We start from the raw sequence: 25,439 nt of genomic DNA, 5'->3' as shown, positions 1-25,439 counted from the left end.
TGTTGATTCTTTCATTCAGAAGATGGCATGAAGCTATCTTAAATTCTAACCTGTCCTGCATCACACCCTACAAAAGTAACACAGGTCCATCAAGTGGTTTCCACTGGTGTAGAGAATTAGCACAAATCTACCTTCAGGTGTTCCTAGAATGTTAGCATGGTCTGCTGCTTGAAACACTGGATCCTGCAGTCCAACTATGTGTGGGAAATGTTTCTTTCAGTTGTGACTGTGCAAAATTTATATATATACTCATTACACAGCCTGTGCCAAAAAGTAAGAGATAACAAGTGTACAGTACATAAATACATACTACTACTTTTGGATTCCATTCTTATAATTCACTACACTACAGATTAGATTCTTCCCTAATTACACATTTTGATAAGTTAAAGGCAGACACATGGCTTACCTTTCTGTAAACCAGAAATACTTCCAGTCTCATTCCTCTCACTGGTCTCTTGCGAGACCATGTTCTTCTGAGATGAACCTGACAACCCTGCAGTTGAACAGTACACTAATGCTACAGATGATAGTGGAGGTGTGGAGAGTATCAATGCCACAGTGCTTTGGCCTGGGCTTGACTCTAGCTGTGCTAGTGGTGGGTGCAACACTGGAAATGTTGGTGTAACTGGAATATGTGCATGAGAATGAACAAGTGATAGGAGCAGCAGTGATGGTTGTAGTCTTTGAGCATGTGATCCAGAAGGAATGAGTAGTGTTGGTGAATCTGTAGATGAAAAAAGGGAGGAGGAAGGTAGCAGTGTTGTTGGTTGTTGTAATAGTATGTTGATTATTTCAATATGTTATCAGCTTTAAGAATAAACCTTCTATACAGTTGGAATATATTTCAGAGTTAATCTGTTAACAAGTTTATTGAAAATACACTGTTCAATCTTCTACAGAAGAATAATTATGGAGTTGTATGTACATACATATGTATCCTAATTAGAAGTTCAATCACAATTCTCAAACTGATGAACAAATGCAACAAAATACATGCATTTTCATGTACTTTGATAAATCAATTTATCAGACATACTGAAATATAAAAATTATTCTCATCAACATGTGTTGTTTCAAACAACACATCACTATCGTGGGCACATGGCATGGCGGCCACCATCCACAGGCACTGTGGCACCTGTGATGAAGGAGGCATCATCAGAGGCCAGGAAGGCTATAGTTGCTGCCACCTCATCAGGCTGACCAGGACGTCCAAGAGCATGTGTTGTTTTGCTATGTTCTAGGAACTGGAAGAACAAATTTTTAATCATTCTGCATCCTTAAATAAACTGTATATTAAGGAACTCATAAAATCAGTCCTACCAAATCATTTGAATCATCACAATCTTAAGACAAGCATGATCACAAAAGACTAAGCATGCTTGACTCACTCCCTAGGAGTTCTGGATTTGAATTCTGTGTTAGTGATAAATCATACTTAATTTTGAGCAAATCATTGTTACAATAACTGAAGTTTCCTCATTTCTTCATCCAGGTATACAAATGCAATTCTTATATTCCTTAGTAGATTCATTATCTCCCCAACATTGTTAGCATGAACATTTAGAATGAATGTTTTGAAGCATAGATATACAGTCTGCATGAAAAGTCACCGCATCTAGGTAGCGGTGCAGTGACTTTACAAGTTGACTGTCTTTCTTTTGTTCTAACAAAGCCAAGAGGGGTTAGAGAGATATCGTATGTCTGACAGCAAGGTACACCCTCTCCACCCTAATGCTGCTGAGAGAGGCTGCTCAGGCCACTCAACTGTCATAGGGAGTAGATGTTTGGTACTGCCTTGTTTGCATTTTCCTGCTTTCTGCACTAATAATGAACTTCTTTTCTTATGCATTACAGCTTAATAGACATGGGTGGAAAGCACACTAATGAGAAAACTATTCAGGCTATCAATGATCTCCATAAAGCAGGTATTAGCAACAAAGAAATCTGCATTCATAAAGGCCTAAAACTCCGTACTGTGCAGCTCATTCAAAAATCCAAAGCTGGTGGGGCGCAAGAATTTACCACTCCCACAAAAGCCACTTGGTAGGCCATGTAGGGTACCTGAGAGGACAAGAACACTTCTCAGGAGGCAGCTGGAGGTCAATCCCAGCCTTACAGGATGACAAATTAAGGAAGGGAATCCTGACTTATTAGCTGGTGTCTCTCTGTACTATCCATGATACTTTGCAGCATGATCTTGGGTACCGCAGTTACCAGGCAAAGAAAAAGCCACTTATAAATGACTCACAGAGAAAGAAAAGGATCCAATTTGCAAAGAAATATCAAGATTGGACCTTAGATAAGTGGCGTAAAGTACTGTGGTCTGATGAGAGCACTTTCTGTGTGAGTGGTACAACATATATAACAGAGTGTAAAGGCACCCAGGCTCTGATTCTGATGATTCCCGCAACACTCAAAAAACCACCAAACACCCTCAGAGTTTAAAGGTCTGGGAATGTTTTACTTCCATGGTCTTGATGATCTTGTTTTATTTAAAAAAAAAAACACTACTATCACTAAAGAAATGTATTTGGAACTCTTAATGGATAATCTTGAGTCATCATTTGAGAAAACCAAAGGTGAGATTTTCCAACAGGATGGGGCACCAGCTCATACTGCTAAAATTGTCAAAGAATGGCTAGATAATTGTGAAATCAACACAATAAAAGATTGGCCTGGCAATTCACCAGATATTTCTCCAATAGAGAATTTATGGGCTGTAATTAACGCCAAATTACGAGGGCATGACACCACACTCTCCAAGCTGGAAAAAGAGCTTCACAATTGTTGGGCGGACTTCATGCCTGAAACACTTCAAAATTTAGCTGATAGTGTGCCAAAACATCTCAGAGAGGTGCTCAAGAAAAAAGGAAATGCAATAAAGTACTAGGTATTGGGTAGAGTTAGAATTTGTATGTTTTGGGGGATCTGACATGAAATGTGTAATGAAAAACTATTGGCACAGTAACTTTTCGCACAGACGGTATGTATAGTACAAAAGGATGTATTAGGATTAATGTTTTAAAGCATATATGTACAGTGCATCAAGATGTGGCAAGAGATTTTTTAAATATGTTTCTCCAGAGAATTGTGGGAGTGTTGGCTGACCCCTTACATTAAAACAACCAGAAATAACTGACAACTTGGTCCATAGCGAACATCCCCCCAACGATAACTTTAATTTCCTATTATAGTTACTCATCAATTATGGTATTTCCCACAATCCACATCACAAGCACTCAATAAAGTCATTAGGTACTTACAGCAGCATAAGCTTCGGGTCCAAGGCCTCCACGTTTCTGTAGTTCAGTTATCACCACACCGGGGCTGAAATTATTTTGATAATCAGTACCAGGAAATTATTTCTGAGTATCAGCATAATGAATACCATGCTCCTATAATTCATAACTAGTATGCAATTTCCTATACCTCATCAATAAGCATATTCACTTTAACTGATGAAATTAAAGAAATATTGGATTTTTATAACTTTTATTTCTCTCTGAACACAGACTTCAAAATACCAGAAATGCAACATAAATTTCCACTGTATGTACTTTAATATGTGAAGAAATCTTACAGTACAAATATAATCTTTTTCCTGTATAATAATGATGCAGACCATAGCACATAAACAAGTTAAGTACTAACAATGATAATCTAACTATGAAAGTGAAACACAAGGCCACTCACTTGACACAGTTCACACGGACCTTCTTCTCTGCAAGCTCTGAAAGAAATATGAGGTGAAAATCATATATCTTGCCTTAAAAAAAATCTAACATCCTAAAAAAAAAAAAGCACAGTTCCTAAAATTGTAATTGTTCTATAGAAAAATTAGGCCACAAATAAACTGCTACTTATCATCATTATACTGAATTGTAAATTAGTCTAGTAATGCACTCATAATAAGACCAACAGTGAGTGAATCCATGGACAGTTATAAATCATAACTTCTACAATATAATTCTTTCTTACCTAAAGCAATGCAACGTGTCATCTGATCAACTGCAGCTTTTGAAATGTTGTATGCAATGAGACCAGGAAACTGTGAAACAAAAGGCATTCAGTAACTAGCATTACATCACTTTACCAAAGAATGAAAGATGATGTGATACAAATACCCAAGAGAGCTAATACCTTGAGGAAATAACTATTTGCATATATATTGAGATATCCAGATAAATTAATCAACAAACATGGTTGACAGAATTAGTCAAAAGTAATGTTATAAGTGTCTTGAAACATTCCTCTTGAAAAAATTCAGCTCATATGAAGGTGAAAATACAGAAACAGGCATGGAGTTCCACAGTTTACCAGAATAACAAAATGAATGATAGAGAACACTAATAACTCTTGCTGTACAGAAGAGGAGTAAGGGAGACAATAGTCTTGTACAGCAATACTGTGGAAGGGAGGAATGTATGCAGTTAGCAAGATCAGAGAAGCAATTGGCATGAAAAAAGAGGTAGAATATAGCAAGAGATGCAACATTGCAGTGATGAGAAAGATACTGAAGACAGACAGTTATAAGAGAGGAGTTGAGACAAAAGCTTTTGATTCCACCCTGTCTAAAAAGTCACACCTGAAAAAAATTAAAGTCATGCCCAGCTCAGTTCTTCATACATATGAAGCATACTCCAAACACGGATGGATATGGGCCCTGTACAAAGGTAGCAGCTGGAGCTGTAAGAAAAACTAGCAGAGAAAACTCAGAATGCCTACAATATGGTACTCACTGAACGCAGGCCATTAACACTGGAAATGTTGACAATGTTTCCTTGTGACTCAATGAGATGAGGAGTTGCCAACATTGTCAGATGATATATTGATCTGAAAACATCAAAGAAAGAATATCCAGTAAACTGAAAATTATGTATTATGGACAAATGGAGAGACATACACAAGCTTCATATCATTACCATCTTTCTGTTTCACATCATGATTTCCCAGTTTCTTATGAAGGAAGAGGGTCAATGGCCTGCCTCCATTCATCCATACCCATTGCCTTAACCTCATTGATGCCCAGGGCCACATCCTCAGCCAGTGCTTCCTCTCACAACTATGCTTACTAAGTTTTCACCTCTTCACTGTACACACTATTCCTCCATGTGATTCTAGCAATACAATTATTCTCCTCAAATGCCTCACCATTTTCTCTCTTTGACATCATCTCAATATCTTCACTGTCAGTACAAGCCACCATCTTTAATCCACATCTTCACTGGACACCCTATCTCTTCTATATTTCCATATCATTCTAGTCATTTCAATCATAGCTAACCAACACATCCTTCAATTTCTGTATTAAATTTACACCCTCCCTCTCAAGTTTTGTACTTGCTTGGTTTCTTAGGTATAGCACTAAACACAAGGATTGCAAAACTCCCAGCATTAAAAACACTGAAAAATGCTTATTTGTTCCAGCCCATTAAAAAGCAGTCCTGCCCTCTCCCCAACTTTACTCCCTTATCTCACAATAGGATACGTAAGATAGAAAGAATGGAGAGCATGAAGCATGGTAAAAAAAACAGGACTGAAAAAATTAAAATGTTTCTGTGTGGTATGGGTTGCTGTTCTGCTGTAAATGAAACTTAATGCTATCTATTAAGTCTTCAATGTTAGTTGTGGCATCATGTGACATGGTAGAGGCAGCAGTCTGATGGCAATACTTGCCTTACATTAGTGTTCATCAGCCGGTCATACTGATCCAATGAAGTGTTCTGAATGCTTCCTGTCTCCAGGATGCCAGCATTATTCACAAGGATGTCCAGCTTGCCATACTTCTCAATGGTTTCCTCCACAATTCGCTTTGTGTCTACTTCATTTGTTAAATCAGCTGCAAAAAATTAATGCCATAGGGATCACACTCATCACAAGAAAACTTAGTTGAACACTAGTTTAAAAATCACTCCACATCTATGAAAAATCTTATCTACCACTTTGAAGCTTGAAGGTGTGTGTGTGTGTGTGTGTGTGTGTGTGTGTGTGTGTGTGTGTGTGTGTGTGTGTGTGTGTGTGTATTTGCCTAGTTGTGTTTTACAGGAAAAGAGCTATGCTCATGCTGTCATCTCTCCATACCTATAGTCATTCAGTCTAGCCTTAAAGTCATGAATATTTCTTGCTTGAACTACTGTTTCATCCAACATGTTCCATATTTATATGCTTTTGTATGGAAAACTAAATTTATTAATGTCTCTTCTACATGCAGCCTTTTCAATTTCATGCTGTGTCCCCTTGTATTTCTTGAGTCCCACACCAATAGGTCTTCTTTGTCAATTGTGTCCATCCCCTTCCATGCCCTGTATATAGCAATAAGATCTCCTCTTTCTCTCCTCTATTGCAATGTTGGAAGTTTTAACATCTTCAATCTGCCTTCATACGTTAGGTCTCTCAAACTTGGAGCCATTTTGGTTGCAGCTCTTTGAATCCTTTCTATCTTCCTTATATCTTTCTTATTATGTGGTGATCATATAACTGCAGCATATTCTAGTTTAGGTTGAATCATGTACTCTATCATTTTTTTCATCATCTCTTCATCTATGTAGGTAAATGCCCATTTAATTTTTCTTAGTAACTCATGTTTCCCCAACTATGCTGTTGATGTGTTTTCCTGATGATAAAGTTAGTGTGTAATTCACTGTTTGATCTGCTGCAGCCTCTGACGAGACAGCCAGACGTTACCCTACAGAACGAGCTCAGAGCTCATTGTTTCCGATCTTCGGATAGGCCTGAGACCAGGCACACACCACACACCGGGACAACAAGGTCACAACTCCTTGATTTACATCCCGTACCTACTCACTGCTAGGTGAACAGGGGCTACACGTGAAAGGAGACACGCCCAAATATCTCCACCCGGCTGGGGAATCGAACCCCAGTCATCTGGCTTGTGAAGTCAGCGCTCTAACCACTGAGCCACCTGGCCGTGTGTGTGTGTGTGTGTGTGTGTGTGTGTGTGTGTGTGTGTGTGTGTGTGTGTGTGTGTGTGTGTGTGTGTGTGTGTGTGTGTGTAATTCACTGTTTGATCTGCTGCAGTCTCTGATGAGACAGCCAGACGTTACCCTACGGAACGAGCTCAGAGCTCATTATTTCTGATCTTGGGATAGGCCTGAGACCAGGCACACACCACACACCGGGACAACAAGGTCACAACTCCTCGATTTACATCCCGTACCTACTCACTGCTAGGTGAACAGGGGCTACACGTGAAAGGAGACACACCCAAATATCTCCACCCGGCCGGGGAATCGAACCCCGGTCATCTGGCTTGTGAAGCCAGCGCTCTAACCACTGAGCTACTGGGCGGTGTGTGTGTGTGTGTGTGTGTGTGTGTGTGTGTGTGTGTGTGTGTGTGTGTGTGTGTGTGTGTGTGTGTGTTTTTGTGTGTGTGGATTTACCTGGTTGTGTTGTACAGGGTTCGAGCAGGGCTCATAGTGTCCTTTCTCCATGTCTCCATTTATCAAATTTTTCCTTAAAGTTATGCAAATTATGTGCTGTAACAACTTCATTATTCAATGCATTCCACTTCTCCACCATTCTATATGGAAAACTGTATTTTCCAATATCCTTCACACACTGCCTCATCCTGATCTTTACATGACCTCTTGTCCTTTTTTTTTTTTTTTTTCTTATTTAAACTAATATACAAGGGCTTAAAGCAAAACATTTTATTGTGTTGCTATTTGAAAAGCCTTAAATGTAAAACATAAATATACATGAATGAAAGTTTTAAACATAATAACTTATTCTACTTAATTAACACAGCGCTAGAGTGGGAGTTTGTGTTTTTCGCCATCTGTGGGCAGCCACTTTCACTTGCTGTAGCGTCTTTGTTTGTGTGTCACTGGTGTGTGTATTTGTGTGTTTCACTGTTTGATCTGCTGCAGTCTCTGACGAGACAGCCAGACGTTACCCTACGGAGCGAGCTCAGAGCTCATTATTTCCGATCTTGGATAGGCCTGAGACCAGGCACACACCACACACCGGGACAACAAGGTCACAACTCCTAGATTTACATCCCGTACCTATTCACTGCTAGGTGAACAGGGCTACGATCTTGATCTTGATCTTGATGGTACAGGTGACGCAGAATTTCTTCTGGGTCAGGCCTTTGTATCGGCAGCTCCTGTAGGGAACAAAAGAACACCAGACAACAAAGAGGGCAATCACCATCTTTCACACCACTAGTTCCTGCATCTGGCACGCCACATTCTCTCCAGGAACTCTTTCACAGCCTCAATCATCCTTTCATTCGTCTCCCACACAGTCCCAGCAGCAACACCATCCATTCCCTTCCTGTCATCTCCACTCTGTCATGCCCCAGCTCCCTCAGCACCACTTGCATCATCTCATGCCTGTCTCTGGCATACTTCACACACTCCACCACCACATGTTCCACTGTCTCATCCTCTCCCAAGTCACACATCTGGCACACTTTGCTGCAGGACTCTGACCATCTATAATTCCTTGCATTCACATCCATGCACTGTGCCCTAGCTCGGAAGAGAAGATCACCACCCAGGCTTCCGTCATACCACTTTTCATACATTGGGGCCTCTTTCTCTCTATACCATACCAAGGTACTCTTTTGCTCCATCCTATTTCTCCAGTCATCCAGTCCCACACCTTTCACTACTCTGTCAATCTCACTCTTCCACTTCCTTACATCCCATTCTCTACCTTCTCCATTTCTAACAATCATACTCCAGTCTCTCTCTAAATGTCTTCCTTCTACCTGTTGAAAAACCCAACTACTTACTAACCCACTCTTTGCTACCAGCCTGACACACCTCTTCCCCCACTTGCTACTCCTGACATTCCACAGAAACACTTTTCTCACTATCCTTGCATCATTCATTCGTTCTAACCTAGCCTTATACTTTAGGGTCGCTTTCACATATCTCTCTCTAAAAGTGCTCCAACCCATATCACCCCTAAGGGCCTCTACTGCTGCATATCTAGGTGCATTAAGTGCCATTCTTGCAACTCTATTCTGCCCTATTTCTAACTTATCTAGTTCACTCTCATTCCAAGCAATCACATCCATACCATACATGATGCTCGGAACAGCCACGCTCTTCCAAACTTCTCGCAGCACGTCATATTTACTCGCCCTCATCCTTGCTGCACTTCCTAGACGACCTACCCACTGATTTGCCATACTTATCTTCTCATTCTTAATCTTTACACAGCCATCCGGACTCATCCACATCCCCAGATACTTATATTCATCTGTCTGCTGCACCTCATTCACTCCTAATCTCCACACATGGTTCCTCTCATCCTCTGACCTATGCACAACCATTACCTTACTCTTTTCACTACTAAATCTCACTCCAAAATCTCTTCCATACCCATCTACTACATCAAGCATACTCTGTAGCTCTTCTGCCGACTCACTCATGACTACAACATCATCTGCATACAAGAGCACACCTATCTTATCATTTCCCACATTTACACCTGCATTCATTCTCCTCATTCTAGCAGCCAATTCTTCTGTATATAAGCTAAAGAGGGTTGGTGATAATATGCAACCCTGCCTAACTCCTCTTTCACTCTTCACCCAGTCTGTCTCTATATCCCTAGTTTATACTTAGCTCTTGTATCCACATACATACTTCTCACTATGTTAACTATCTTTGCACTTAACCCAATTTTTCTAACACCCTACCTAGCATTTCTCTGTTTACCCTATCATATGCTTTCTCTATGTCTAGGAAACCTAAGTATAGTTTGCTACCATCCCTTTTCTTTCTCTCAATCAATTCATTCACTACAAACAGATTGTCTTCTGCTCTCCTGTCCACTCGGAATCCATTTTGCTCTTCGCCTAACACTCCAACTCTCTCAATCCATTTGCACAATCTCTCATTCAACACCGCACTGAACACTTTGCCTACTGTGTTAACTAACGCAATCGGCCTGTAGTTCCTCAACTCATTCTTACTCTTATATCCTCCCTTATGCAACAAGGTCACCCTGCATTCATTCCACATTCTCGGCACTCTCTCCTCCTCCCACACCTGGTTGAACAACTCAGTCATCCTATCAATCACTACTTCTCCTCCATTTTGTACATTTCATACGGTATCTCATCCGGCCCTGCTGCCTTCCCATTCTTCTGCTTCTTCACACATTTCTCCACCTCCTCCCTGCTGATCCTTTCATTCAACTCATCTGCATCCTTTCTCTCCAGTGACACATGTCCTTCATCCACATCAAAGACCTCACTTACACCTCCAATCTCTTCCCAAAACTCTTTTATTGCCCTTCTCATTTCTTCCTTATCAGTCACCACTGCCCCATTCACCTTCAGGCTCTCCACATTCTCACTGTTAGGCATCCCCTCACCCCTCAGGAATCTATACCATTCTCGCCCACCTTCCATACCTTTCTCTCTAAGGGACTGAATCACACTTCTCTCACTTGTAACTTTAGCATTCATTATCTTTCGCTTCGTCATTCGCTGCTGACTCACATACGCTGCCCATGCATTCAGGTACTCCCTTTCAGCTTCCTCACTCTCATGTCTCCTCTTTCTTAACTGTCTGCACACTCTATTCAGTCTCTTCCTTTCCTTCCTAGCATCCCTGATCTCATTATTCCACCACGGCCTACATGCATGCTTTCTGGCACTTGTTCTTGCATACCCTATCTGGCTTACTGCTGCATTTCTCACATTTTCTACAAATCTATCATTCAGTTCATCCACGTCGCTTAGACTTTCATCCTCCCAGCTCCTCTCACTCAAGTCCACCTGGAAATTCTCCCATCCTACATCTCTCAATCTCCACTTTTTCCTCTTGGCCTTGGCATTTGTTCCATCTCTTCCATTCAACTTGCACTCTAACACCAGCATGTTATGGTCTGAGACTATGTCAATCATCCCATCTTCATCAATCCACATGCGGTCAACAACTTCACGCATTCTCCCATTCACTAGCATGTAGTCAATCGCAGACTCCTGGTTCCTCCCACACCAAGTCACTCGTCCTTCAGCCAGGGTCTCATTGAGATTCTCCAAACTCACCTCATTCACAAGCTCATCCAGCATCTCACCGTTCCTGTTCATTTGTTCACCTAACATACCTATGTGGGCATTCATGTCTCCCATAACAATCACTCTCTCTCCAGCATACTCTCTTGCAATCTTTTTCAAAACACTATATTTTCTGCCATTCTCCTGACTGCTCTGTCGCCTTCCACTGTCATATACACTACCACTACGACTATCCTCTCAGCTCTGCCACTTTCACTCCTGCACTCCACTCGAACAGCTAGCACGTCCTCACTCTCAGCACTGTCTCCTATGTCCAGCTCTTCCACTCTCAGGTTCCTCACCTTTTTGTGGAGCAAGGCTACGCCTCCTCCTAACTTATCCTGTTTTCTACGCCCTTTCCCTATCATGACAAACTCATTTCCTTCCATATGCACCACGTCCCGCAGGTGAGTCTCCGTGATACCTACCACATCCAAGCTCCATTCATTCAGCTCCTTGCATAAATCCTCAAACTTGCCAGTGCCCCATCCTCTCACATTCACACACCCAATCCTCATGCATCCTGACGCCCTGTGGGTACCTCCTCTTCCTTTTACATTTACCCACTCTCCTCCCGCAGGTTCCCTTTCTCTCGGTAACCTGCTCTCTTTCACGCTTCTGTCCTCCTCTCTCATACAAACACCTGCCCCTTCCCTTCTCTCTGGATTCTATCCTATTACGCCATCCTGGCTCCATCTGGTGAAGGGAGCTCATCACCGCCTCACGGATGACCCGAATATTGGCCCCTGGTCTGCTTTTGTCCATCACTCTATACCCACCTTTCGACAGGAGTATATCTCTTTCTCTACTCCTCTCATCAGGCTATCTCCAAACAGCCACATCCTCCTAACTTTGCTCCCTGTCTTCAGCCATAGCCGCTTGCCATCCTGGATATGTCGCCAGGATTGCCGACCTATGCCCATCCATGCCGACTCACTATGGCCCTTACCTCTGCCACTCCTGCCTCTACTCCCAACACTGCCCTGGTCCTCCTTCCCTCTCTTACTATTGGCCTCCTGGGTACCTCTGCTGTTGGCCCGTGTCTGGCTGGGGGTATCTAGTGCACTCCTACTGCCGCCTGCATGTTGACTATAGCGAATGGTAAGGATGAGTCGAGTCGATGATCTGAGCAGCTTTGTAACGGGCCAGAATTATTATTATTATTTTTTTTTTTTTTATTAATGCCAGAAGAGATCCAAGATTCTCCAGAAAACTCTTTCTTCTCCTCTTCTGTCCTCTCTTCATTTTTTTCAAAGCCTCCTTTCTCAACTCATTTAACATTTCTCTTCCTTTTCACCGAGATCTCTTCTCAACCAAATCTTCCTTGTTGTTTCCTGCTGGGCTAGCCTCCATGACTTCTCCACCAATTCATCTACATCCTTTTGTGACTTAAGTTTGATTCTTATTGGCCTCATACCTTCTCTTGTGAACTTTCCAATTCTATGGAAGTCCTCTATTTCTTGTACTAGGTCTTTTCCTCCTCCTGCACCACATTAATGATATTATTTATCACCTTTTTATGTTTTTCTCTCTCCATTTTACTCGGTGTCTTATCCTCCTCCACACCAAATATCACCACACATCTCTTTTTGTCTACAGTTTCCTCACCAATGTCTCATTTGACTTAATAACCTTCACCACTTTCTCAGCAATCTTCTTCTATGATCTGTTGATCTATAATTTCAGCAAGGCCCAAAGTTTTCTCCCAGACTCTTTGATTTCCTTTTCCAGACTTGCAACTTTGTAATTTACCTCCTTTCTTTCCACTTCCTGACTTTTTTCCATTCAGCCTGCTTCTCCATCACTTTTCCTAGAGATTCTCCACATTTTTCGCAATTCACTTTAATTAGCTTAACTTCCTCTTTCAGTGCTTCATTTTCCTTCTTCATATCGGCACAGTCTTTCTTTACATTGTCATAACTCGTTTCCAGGCCCCATACTTTTCAAACAGTTTTTCAATTTTACCTTCCAACTCCAGAATTTTCTTCACATAAGCGCTCTTCTCCATTATTCCTTGAAATCCTGTGAAGTCTGATTCATCTTTCGAGTTCACGGCCGCCATGTTGCGCAGATGTAAACAAACCAGCTGATGGCTCAAACGCAGGCTACAGTTTATATTTACCTTCCTGGACATTATTTTGCTAATCAACAGTTAACATGACTATATGGAGACGGGACAAACATTACCAGCTCTTTTCCCACCTTGGTTACTCTTAGGCAATGGTAACTGTAGAATTAGAGATGATTGCTCTGGAGCTCAGCGACCACCTCCGCCATCGACGATGTCCCGTGTGTGTGTGTGTGTGTGTGTGTGTAAATGTGTGTTTGTGTATGAGTGAGTGTGTGTGTGTGTGTGTGTGTGTGTGTGTGTGTGTGTGTGTGTGTGTGTGTGTGTGTGTGTGTGTGTGTGTGTGCATTTACTTGGTTGGAATATCCAATATCTAATTTATTTATTTTTATTTATTTATTATTTATTTCATTTCACCTACTTACATATTTTGATGATTTTATTTACTTTTTTATTTTATTTATTTATTTATTTTTTATTTATTTATTTTCTTTTTTGGGGGACGGGGCTTATAGTGCTGTTTCCATATCTTTATCTATTAAATCTATCCTTTAATTTCCACACACACTTTTGTCCACTCAAACCTCTGAGCTTACCCAGTATTCACACCCAGACCCTCTCAATTGTGAGCAGGGATCACTAACCACCAGGTGTGTGTGTGTGTGTGTGTGTGTGTGTGTGTGTGTGTGTGTGTGTGTGTGTGTGTGTGTGTGTGTGTGTGTGTGTGTGTGTGTGTGTGATTCACTGTTTGATCTGCTGCAGTCTCTGACGAGACAGCCAGACGTTACCCTACGGAACGACCTCAGAGTTCATTATTTCCGATTTTCGGATAGGCCTGAGACCAGGCACACACCACACACCGGGACAACAAGGTCACAACTCCTAGATTTACATCCTGCACCTATTCACTGCTAGGTGAACAGGGCTACACGTAAGGAGACACACCCAAATATCTCCACCCGGCCGGGGAATCGAACCCCGGTCCTCTGGCTTGTGAAGCCAGCGCTCTAACCACTGAGCTACCGGGCCGTGTGTGTGTGTGTGTGTGTGTGTGTGTGTGTGTGTGTGTGTGTGTGTGTGTGTGTGTGTGTGTGTGTGAGTGAGCGTCGAAGTACAGGGAGCTGATACGGTATCACTTAAGTCAAGGTTACAATAATGCTACTTACGCTTAATTACCTTGTATAATCAGTGGCTTCTTATCATCACCTGTTGCACACTCAGCCCCAACTGCATTCAAGTTTTCAATATTCCTTCCTGTAATTGCCAAAGTTGCCCCAAGTTTGGAAAAAAGTTTGGCAGTTGCAGCACCAATCCCTGAGGAGGCCCCTGTAAGTATTATTGATAAAAAATACTAATAATGATAGAAACCTGTTGCTTCTTAGCTAAAGTAATACTTACTATCTATATTTCTATTTAGCTAAATGTTCCAAAGATTAACAATGTAATAGGATTGATCACTTACTTTTGTGTGACTCAAGTTTAGCAAATTTACAATTTGTTAGAGCTTGTTGTTAAGTTAGACCCAAATAAGCTGGATATTGGTTAAGTTGGACACTTTCAGGAATTTATTTATCTATTTAATTTTTTTTTTTCCATAACATTGGGTTTAGTTAGTAAACCTTCAGGAGTGCAGTCAAGAGGCGGTGCAACCCCATCGGAATGAAGTACCTAATACTGTTGGGTTTGGTTAGTACTCACCAATAACACCACCACAGCTATTAAAGGCGTAATTTATGTATTTTCAAAGATCATTTATGTGATTTTGTTGATTTCCAACCTCTTCTGTAATACACATTACTTAATTCAATATTTTTCAACCTAAATCCCTGATGTACCACAGGTCCCCCAAGATCATTGGGGATGAGAGGTAGGCATAAGTTAGACAGTCATAATTTGAAAACTATAAATTGTCAGGTCTTTTTTTTTATTGTAATTTTTGTTGTCTTTGCCAGCAACCTTCCTTAATAAAAACAGGCTGGATAAATATGGAGAAAGGCATCATTCTGACATTAAGTAATAAGGAATGCTTCAATGGTTGTAGTTTGATGCCTAGAACATGAAACATGCACTCCTGATCATCGGAAAAAATTTCCTAGATTTAGGGAATTTTTTTCTAAATTTAATGTTCTACGCATATAAAAGCATTGTTTCAATTTAACTAAATTCAATCCCAAACTAAGCCTCACCTAAGCTAACACTTAAGTTATTGCAAGAATTTACATGTTCTGTGCAAAATTTATTTAATAGCATTAGTAATAAATGAGTAATTTGCAAGGGAAAGTCCATAGAAGAAGAGTGTTGTAGAAAATATCTACCTTTCAGTGAGCACTCCTTTTTCATTAAGTGAAACTGACGGCTTTCTCCAGTAAAACTAAAGGCTGTATTCATTATCAAATTTCGCCAGTTCACCTCTCCCATCAACACACACACAAAAAGAGAAATAATACATTCCCACAAGTTCCTAAGCTTTGGGGGGAGGGGAGACGGAGTAAATGGTGTAATTCTATAAATTTAGTTGAACTGAATAGACTGAAGGTTCTTGTTATTGTTGAAGATTTAGGGACTTTGCAGTTTGTGATGCCATGGACCTGTAATGCCCCTAAGGTGGTGGTAGCAGGCACGTCATCTGGTTACATTAAGGTGAGTTTATCGGGCTGACGAACACAAGGCGCCATGGGAAGATGTATCAATTCGCAAGCTGCCCAGTTCCATGTCAGCATTGAGTATGTGGGCAATGACACCTGCACCCACTGCCTCATACATGCACCCTAACCTCACACCTGCACATACACACCCCAACAGCATGCTAAATTCAATTGTCTTACCCGTAATAATAGCCACCTTGCCGGCTAGCTTGCCACCTGCCGCCTGCATGTTGACTATAGCGAATGGTAAGGATGAGTCGAGTCGATGATCTGAGCAGCTTTGTAACGGGCCAGAATTATTATTATTATTTTTTTTTTTTATTAATGCCAGAGAGAGAGAGAGAGAGAGAGAGAGAGAGAGAGAGGTAATGTGGTTCTCTTAAGAAAGCTCATACCTGGTATAAGCCTGAATGTTGAAAACGCAAAAGAGTAAAATTATTATTTTTTGTATTTCAATAGTACTGTTAAGCCCTGGTAGAGGCAAAGACTTTTCATGAGACACTCCCACGTACTATTCCCCATCCACCCACCACTCTCCCTCCCAAGACCAAGGTCTTTTGCATAGGTTGCACAGGTTTCACAGGTTGCATGTATAGTTGCACAAGTTGCATAAGTTGCACAGGTTCCACAGGGGGTTGCATGGGTAGCATTGGTTGCACTGGTTGAACCGGTTGAACTGGTTGCATGGATTGCAAAGGTTGCATTGGTTGAACTGGTTAACTGATTGCATATGAGTTGCATTGGTTGCATTGGATGCATTGGCTCCATTGACTGTACCTGTTGCAATGGTCGAATTGGTTGCAACGGTTGCACGGGTTGCTTTGGTTGCATTGGTTGCACAGGTTTCATTGGTTGCACGTGTTACATTGGTTGCATTAGATTGCATTGGTTCGAGATAGGGTTGCAAATTGGTTGCATAGGTTGCACAGGTTGCATGGCTTGTACGAGTTGCAAGATTTTACATATTGCATTGGTTGCTTTAATTGGTTCATAGGTTACATTGGTTGCATTGGTTCACGGGATGCATTGGTTACAACCACTTTGATTAATTTATTGACCTCTATTAACCAAGACCTTGATAGGTGCAAGCTTTATGTAGTGCCACTTAAATCTTCATCTCCCTCTTTCTTCACGCACTTTTTTTTTTTTTTTTTTATTCATATATAGACATTTTCCATTTTTCCATTTTTGCAATTTATCTTCTACATTTTTCCTCTCTCTGCCAAACTACAACTACTTATGGTCCACTTATTTCATGCATCTACATACGTAGTTCATCGCATCTGATTTTTTTTTTTTTTTTGTGTGTGTGTGTGTGTGTGTGTGTGTGTGTGTGTGTGTGTGTGTGTGTGTGTGTGAATATATTTACTGTGATACTGCCGAGCGGGCATATAGGACTAAAGGTGGGTTCACACGACTGAAATTTTGCGTAGGTAGAGTTTCAGACTCAAATTCAGTGCCTAGCAACTAGAGAAAGCAGTCGCAAAACAAGACCAACACGTTTAGAGCTGCTTGGATGAAACCACATGAATCCCGCTGCAAACCATCTTAGTCGATTTGCGACTTCATTTACGTCGCGACGTCACGGAGTAAGCTTTGAAAATGTGATCTCCAGGTATAGAGAATAAAATGTTAGAGTTGGTGAGGGGAAAAGAACATATATAGGACCCAAAAAAATATTTATACAGTAAAAAAAAAAAAAAAAAAAAAAAATTGCGCAAATCGTCGTTCAACGAAATAGCTGCTACTCTCCAAGAACTGTTTCTCTCAATGCAGGGTGTTGTTGGAGGTGAGGATTGAACACTTGTCAGGATTTGATTTGATGGCAATAGTGCATAGTCTTAGTGTGTGGTAGACACTCCTTTCTTTCCTTCTACCTAGCCATGGATGTATCCACAGGCATTTTTTTTCCTGTTGACTCTTCCAGTACGCCAAAAAAAGAGCAACCACAGCTTCAGCATCGCCTTGCCAGGTAGCTCTTTGGTTACATTTACTTCCGGCCAAGGCGCCAACTAGTCGACACTTTCCAGTCGCTACGTGTGACACTTTCCAACTAGAAGGGATGGGTCGGAAACTCTACGTACGTAAAATTTCAGTCGCAAATTTGCACATGTGAACAAGCCTTAAAGAGAGGCTGTTCAATGAGCAGAAAGGAACAGAGAGAGGCCGCTAAGTGAAAGAGAAACAGAGAAAGACTGTGGTGTTAGAGGAGAGGAGTAAAGACAGCTGGCTGCTGAGTAAAAGACGGGTTCGTACGTGTCAATTTTCGACTGAAAGTGCACGTTGGTAGACTGGAAAAACCAGTCGCAAAACAAAACCAACATGTTGGTCTTGTTCAGTCGATTTGCGACTTTGTTTACGCTGTGACATCACGGAGAAAGGTTTGAAAATGTAGTGTCGATGTAGAAAAGAAGACTTTGGAGTTGGTGAGGAAAATGAACACATTTGGAATCCTAAAAGTGGCAGCAAAAAAAAAAAAAAAAAAGCTTGCGTAAATCGGCGTTTGACGAGATAACTGCCACTCTCCGATGACTGCTTCCCTCTATGTAGGGTGTTGTTGGAGGTGAGGATTGAATATTTTTTTGATATTTAATTTGATTGCAATTGTCATTGTCACGAAAGGAAAACATCTTGTTAGGTAGCTGTTTGTTTACATTCACTTCCCGCCAACCAACCGATACTTCCCAGTCGCTATGTGTGAACATGTTCCGACTAGAAGGGCTCAGTCGATACTTCTGGCGACTGGCAGTTTCAGTCGCATATTGACACGTACGTGTGAACCAACCTTAAGCAGAGAGGAGAAGAGAGAGGGCACTGAGTGAGTAAAGAGAGGAAGTAGATCACTCTCACAGTACACTTTTTGGGTGGGAGGGGCACGTCATCTCACGCCTTCACTTTGGTTATGTTGGTGGACCTATGGCTGTCCGCTGCCTTGCGCGGCTGAGGCAGGTCCTCCCTGTGTAGCGCCGTAACGGTCAGGGTAGTGAGTGGGGCAGGGTGTTAGTGGGTCAGTGGGTGACGGGCAACGCGGCAACAGTGGACACTTTGGTGATCCTAGAAAATGTCCCATAGTTTTTCCAGCGTGGCATAGTCCAGCACGTGCCAGCGCAGCATGCCACCGAAACTGCCACAGGCCGCTTGCCTGGCGTGCCCCTGGTCTCTCTGTAGATGATGCGTGTGAACACCTTGACTGCTGCAGGATAGGCAGGGTATTGCTGCTGAATGCCTGAGTCCAGGATGTGGTATTTATATATTCTGCGGCAGCGATGAGGAATCTAAGGAATGTTCCTCCTATAAGAGTTGCATACTAATGAATATCTACTTCACATTGTTTGCCATACCAGTGTTTGTCAAGCAATACATTAGCCTTGATCTCCAAAAATATACCAGACAAGTAAGTCAGTACACAAACAGGTAAATAGATATGCAAAAAAGACTAATTAAGATAATAGATAAATAACATAAAGCATATGAGTAATAAAATACGAAAACTCCATGTATTCTTCAAAGGGGGCGTGGTGTTTGCAATGCTGAGTCACTGAGTGAAGGCTGTCCATTGCTACGAGCGAAAGATCTGTACTTTTCCGAATTGTGAAGGTTTCAACGTAACACAAAGCATCGTAAGTCCCTTAAAGAAGAGGAGCATGACATGATGACGAGGAAGAGGATTGAATGTATGAGTCTGAATGACATTAAGTGGTCAGCGAAGTAAAATTAAAAGAAAGAAAAAAAAAGAACAGATTGTCATTGAGAGATAGATGGTGACATAACCCGAATAAACCCAAGTACATAGTAACATGAGAGAAGTTCAGTATGTCAAAGAGATAAAAGTTTGAAAGGACGGTGGGAAAGCATTAGTACAGTAAGATCTAAGACAGTAAACTGTATATGGATGCTCATTTCTTCTCTTCTTTTTGGGAAGAGCATTTCAACCTTTTTTTCTTTTTCTTCCTATTATTCTTTAATTCTATGCTTTTACTTTTTTCTTTTAATGTATTTTATTTGTATTATTCATCTATTTAATTTACATATTCTTTTTTTCTCTCTCTTTCTGCCGATTTCCATGGTAAACGGAGAAAAGAAGTATCAATTGACTACCATCTAAAACCACAGATTCCATCTACTAACACGTGCTAAGAGAGAGAGAGAGAGAGAGAGAGAGAGAGAGAGAGAGAGAGAGAGAGAGAGAGAATGTTGAGTTGGTTGAAGATATACTATAGAGTTTTTAACAAGTTAGCTTTGCTCCTTGCAAATCACAGTGTAACGTGACTGAAACAGCTGTTTATTATCTGCTCCTAAATTTCTTTGTGAATTTTTTGTATTATTCAACAAGGGTCTCCTTGAAATGCAAACGCGTTGATAATGCAACATGAATATATCTATATGGCGCGATGACTAAACTCAGTTCAGATGATCTTTAGTTTCAAGAATGACCTGAGATGAAAACTAGCAGCGTGTGGCACAAAGCGCTGTTGCACGGTGCCGGGCAAGGTGCCGGGTAGAGTGCCAAATGTTGCCAGCAAGCTAGTCTCATTAAACTAATTAACTCATCCATTGTGCTGAGTGTCTTGTAACACACACAGTGAGGCGTAGGTGATCTAAAAACACGCTTATACTTTTTTTGCCTCGTATCTGCCAGATTATGAGACTTCTGGATGTAATCTCTTAAGAAATACTCACCTACATGGAAAGAAACAGTAAGACATACTCATTTATAGCATTTCTCTTCCTACCTATTAAGTTAAAATCAGTGCATCACCATGGATATTGAAGTAAGGTAGAGATGCACAAAATTTGTGTGTGTATGTGTGTGTGTGCGGTAAGACTTGTGTTGTTCATAGCCAGTGAGGCTGCCCGATGCTGTGTCCCTCGCCCAGTCTAGCACCCCCGGTTTTCGCCAATGAGACAGTCGGTGGCTCAGCCGCTCAGACGCTCAGTGCTTTCCCTGCGACCGCGATGGAAGGGCTTGTTGTTGCTGTGGTTGGTGAGCGCAAAGTTTTTTTTTTCTTTCTTTCTTTCTTTTAACCCTCTTCGGTTTTTATCTTCCCGAACCGATAATTATACCTTTGCTTGTCACGATTATTCAGATCATCACGTGCATGTGTGCAATGCTCTATCTAGTGAACATAAACGAATATCTCCTGTCAGGGGTGTTAGTTGTTGGTAGATTATTAAACTGTTGACAGAGAAGACATCATGCTTTGCTTGTGTGGTCACGTTACTAATTTGAGTTCCGCGCAGTGACTGTTGCGCAATAAGTCAAGGCTATGTAGATAATTAATCTCTGTGTGTGATGAATGTGGCGGTTGTCACGTCGTGCTTCTGTGTATGACATTGCAGAAGTGTGTGTGTGTGTGTGTGTGTGTGTGTGTGTGTGTGTGTGTGTGTGTGTGTGTGTTTTATTATTCCTTCCCCACCCTGAGCCCCGAGGCCCAGTACGTTCTTGTGTGCTTTTTTTTCCCCCTACTTTCATACTGGCATGCGTACAAGCACATACATAGGCATTCACTCAGGCAAAACAACTTTACTATTTATACATATGGGTACAAAACATGATTCTTGTGTGTGTGTGTGTGTGTGTGTGTGTGTGTGTGTGTGTGTGTGTGTGTGTGTGTGTGTGTGTCCCTTTCACCCACTGAACTCGAGCTACTCCCACTTTCTTTTTCTTCCTCTTCTTCTTCCTTCTCATCTTCGTGTGTGTGTGTGTGTGTGTGTGTGTGTGTGTGTGTGTGTGTGTGTGTGTGTGTGTGTGATTTCCTTCGTTCTCGTCGACCTTCTTTCTGTATGAATGCATTATGAATTTTCTATTTGCGCTTTGATAGAATGTTTCCAAAATATTTCTTACTTCGAAACAAGGTACCAGGATGTGACTGGCATTCCTCTGTGGTATGAGACAACACTCCACATCTTAAAAAAAAATAAAATAAAAAAATGAAATTGAAGTGTCGGAAGGTTTATTTATGAAAAGCAGATGATATTTGTCAGTTCAGACATTTAAAGGTATATTTCCTACTTGAAATTGTCGTTAAGGGGAGAGTCCGGTTTAGATCGGGGGTGCCATATCTCCGGTAAATATGCATGAATCGCTCTGATTTTTATGTTGTGAAGTATTGGCATCATTTACATCAACATTAGACATTGACCCCCATTCTTGTCCCCCTCCCCCCCCCTCCAACTACAACTACAACGAAAATTTAAAAGCGAATCTCCGTCGTTATTATTGGCCCCACAACCTTCATTTTTCTGTGACTTAGAGACGTTATAATATGAAATGTTTCTTCGTCGTTAGATTTTTCATTTCAGCTTTTAAATTTGTTTTATGATTTTTTTTTTAAATGTGTTTTTTTTTGCCTTTTTTTGACCAAAAAAATATTAATATAAAATTAAACCAGACATATATAAAAAAAACAGCGACGATGATTTGAAGAGAAAGTATTCCTCTGCCTTTTAGTCTTTGTTTCATTGAAATCAAGCTAAAACTGGCTCCAAGGTTAACGTTAGAAGGGGAATAACTTATGTTTTGAGATATGGGCTGAGAGAGGTCGCGAGAAACAGCGCAGCATCCTGGCGTGACTGTAGCTACGAGAGCACTGAGCCCTGTGACCGACCCACCGAACACTGATACCACACAGACTCGTCGTCAGTCTTGCCATATCATATCCACACACAAAAAAAGTTCAGATTTTAGCATTTTTTCGTAGAATTGGGTGGAAAAAAACTTACTCTGCTGATGTAAACAAACGCACAGCTGCTGCACGTGGTTGAGCGCGGGATCTTTAAACGGGATTTAAAGGGAAACTATCGCAAGTTTCCTTTTAAATCTTTGCGAGATAGTTGCCAAAATGTATACCTACCAAATATATTTTTTTCACAAAAAGTCATTTTTTTTATATTTTTGGGGTCTCCAAACCGGACTCTCCCCTTAAGCCATTACTCTGTGGTACGAGACAGCACTACATTCCTTTAAGGCTTTGAAAATGAAGCGCCAACAAGTCAATTTATAAAAAGCAGACGGTGCTATTTTAAGATAACATAGATATACAAACAGGTTCTTATCAACAAACGTTTCGCCGACTCATCTTGTTTGTTCTTCTAACATGTTCAAGAAGAAGTTACCTGTGGAAGTTTCAAGAGCGTTTTCATGATTTTTTTGAAGGTTTAATACGAATGAGTTACTACAAAAACCTGACCAATAATTTGAATAGCCTTTTTAAGAACGTAACGCATGGTAAATGATATCATTCGCGATGAAAGGCTAGAACATTTAACTTACATATCGCTGTTTGTTACTAGTACAACCGTAGATAGCGATCTTTTGATAAGATTTTTAGGTTAACGTCACAAGTAATTTGTAAGGACATGCAGACTGCATGACAGGATCTTAACATATGGAAAATGTCAATGTCACTTGTAATAAACAGCTAAAACTGTGAAATTACATTGCACTGTTTGTTATGGATACAGCCGGAGCTCGCGGTCTTATTTCAAGAACATATAAATTACAGAACGTACAAAGAATATAATACTTGTAAAATAATGATGTCGATTGCAGTGAATGGAATAATGAACTTACTTGCGAAGGGTTTTGTCTGTTATATACTCTTACAGCCAAGGTTAGCGATCTTATTTCAAGGGCATGCAAATTATGTACCTATCTTCCGCCTTCTCCCTCTGGCCCTTTCCTTCCTCCTTTCCGTCTTCAGTTCCTGTGAGTAAGTAGGCTACCCTTTTGCTGTCCTTGTTCACTGTGATTTCTTTTCTGTGCATGCTAAATGTGGATGTTTTTTTTTTTTTCTGTTGTTCATGAGATTCTTCCTTGTTTTTATCATTACTGACTTGTTCTTTTAGGTTTTTTTTTCTTCTTCTTCTTTTCAACATCATCATCATCTTCTTCTTGTTCTTCTTCTTCATTGTCGTCGTCGTTGTTGTTGTTGAAATTATTGTTTGTCTCCATCTTCGCTAAATATCTTGTTCCTCCTCCTCCTCCTCCTCCTCCTCCTCCTTAATATAACTACTCTCACTACTCTTGGTACAACTTCGTGAGGATGTTTGATTATTATTGCACAAAAGCCCCTCCGTCAAGAAGTGAAAGTGTGGAAGGCCCAGGCACACGAACTTGCATATTCCGAACATACTCCTTGAGACTGGAAACAAAATAGGAAAGAGTAGTAAGTGGAATACCCGTCGTAAGATAATAACAGTAACAATAAATACATGACTGAATAAGGTGCTAAAAAACACGAGGGGATGGAGGCCAAGGAAAGTATGAATAATGATAATAGTAAACGGCATTGAGACTGGAAGTTAAGCAATGCCTGCAATGAAAGAGAGAAACGATAAGTGGAATGCTCAACGTAAAGAAAATAAGAATGACAATAAAATAAAGGTACTAAAAAGGCAGAAGAGGTTAGGGAAGGAACAGAATATGACAATAGTTAGTACTTTTCTTATGTTGTATATCATCTTATATATTATTTTCTTACTTGCTCGTGCAATCATCTTAAAGTAGAGGGATCTCATACATTGTTGTTGTTGGTAATGGTGTCGATGGTGTGTGTGTGTGTGTGTGTGTGTGTGTGTGTGTGTGTGTGTGTGTGTGTGTGTGTGTGTGTGTGTTGTCATGGATTGCTCTTTAAAAGGGGAATTTTTATTGTAGTTTTTATATTATCTATTATTATTGTTATTATTATTATTATTATTATTATTATTATTATTATTATTATTATTATTATTATTATTGTTATTATTATCATCCTCATTATTATCAGCATTATTATTGTTGCTATCGTTGTTGTTGTTGTTGCTAATGTTTTATTGTTATTGCTGTTATAGTTGGTACTACTACTACTACTACTACTACTACTACTACTACTACTACTACTACTACTACTACTACTACTACCACTATTACTGTTGTTGCTGCTGCTTCTGCTGCTGCTGCTGCCGCCGCTGCCGCTGTTGCTGCTGCTATTACTACAACTACTACTATTATTATCATCATTACCATTATCATTATTGTTATTACTATTGTTATCACTACTAACATGGCTTGACAGGTCTGAAAATAGCGGTGATTAAGTGGAAGGAGCATGACGGACAGACATGCCGAGGAGCAGGGAGCGTGAGGGAAGGACGAACGCGGGAGTAGGAAAGAATGTACACAGGGCGGTCAGGACTGGGGCGAAAAGTGAAAGTTTAATGGAAGACCTAGAAAGGCTTGGACAGGTAGTGTTAATTAGGCACTGGGTCACAGGTAGAGAGTCCTACACAACTGTTAGGGCATTTACTGTACAGGCTGTGATGTAGTTCTGTAGTGTTTTTTTTTTTTTTTTTTAATACCGTGGTTTCTACATTGCTTACTAGAATTGTTCGGTGTTAGAATGTACTTCGAAAAAAAGTAGACAGCAATAAAAGTGATCGAATACCTTTAATAACAACCAGCATAGTGTCTTCAGTCTTATATTCGTTCATTGAACCCATGGGTAACACAAAAGCTACTTAAACTTCATGCTGCCAATATCATTCAAAGGATGCAAAAGAAGGTCGACGAGCGCTGATGAGATCCGGTCTCTTAAATATAGTGCAGATACTGAGGAAACCACTGCAGATCCGGCTGAGGTCTGGTTGTTGAGGAGACGCGATACAAAACGAGGAATGTGCTGATATCCGGGATGTT

The 25,439-nt window shown here is 40.8% G+C and overlaps 2 protein-coding genes across 4 annotated transcripts in view; one reads left to right on the top strand and one right to left on the bottom strand.

The window, feature by feature from the left end:
* Window positions 1-853: 853 nt before the first annotated feature.
* LOC123519042 (uncharacterized oxidoreductase MexAM1_META1p0182-like) lies at window positions 854-16,095 on the bottom strand. The gene is made up of 8 exons (XM_045280183.1): window positions 15,944-16,095; window positions 14,295-14,444; window positions 5,683-5,845; window positions 4,746-4,839; window positions 3,985-4,054; window positions 3,700-3,736; window positions 3,270-3,333; window positions 854-1,250 (listed from the first exon to the last, which is right to left on the bottom strand). The coding sequence occupies exons 1-8, from the start codon at window positions 15,990-15,992 to the stop codon at window positions 1,092-1,094; spliced, it is 786 nt and encodes a 261-aa protein (XP_045136118.1). The 5' UTR covers window positions 15,993-16,095; the 3' UTR covers window positions 854-1,091.
* Window positions 16,096-20,338: 4,243 nt separating this feature from the next.
* LOC123519041 (3 beta-hydroxysteroid dehydrogenase type 7-like) overlaps window positions 20,339-25,439 on the top strand; it is a 9,752-nt gene continuing 4,651 nt past the window's right edge. Inside the window, exon 1 of one of the 3 annotated variants that reach the window (XM_045280181.1) lies at window positions 20,339-20,460. In XM_045280181.1, the coding sequence (XP_045136116.1) occupies window positions 20,448-20,460 (13 nt within the window). In that variant the 5' untranslated portion in view covers window positions 20,339-20,447. Of the gene's footprint in view, window positions 20,461-20,604; window positions 20,748-25,439 lie in introns of those variants that run through there. The other 2 variants (XM_045280179.1, XM_045280180.1) reach the window with 2 other exon arrangements.

This window comes from Portunus trituberculatus, chromosome 44 (assembly GCF_017591435.1).
Source record: "Portunus trituberculatus isolate SZX2019 chromosome 44, ASM1759143v1, whole genome shotgun sequence".
NCBI lineage: Eukaryota > Metazoa > Arthropoda > Malacostraca > Decapoda > Portunidae > Portunus > Portunus trituberculatus.
The sequence above is the reverse complement of the archived record's forward strand: the minus strand, read 5'-3'. Positions and strand labels throughout refer to the sequence as shown.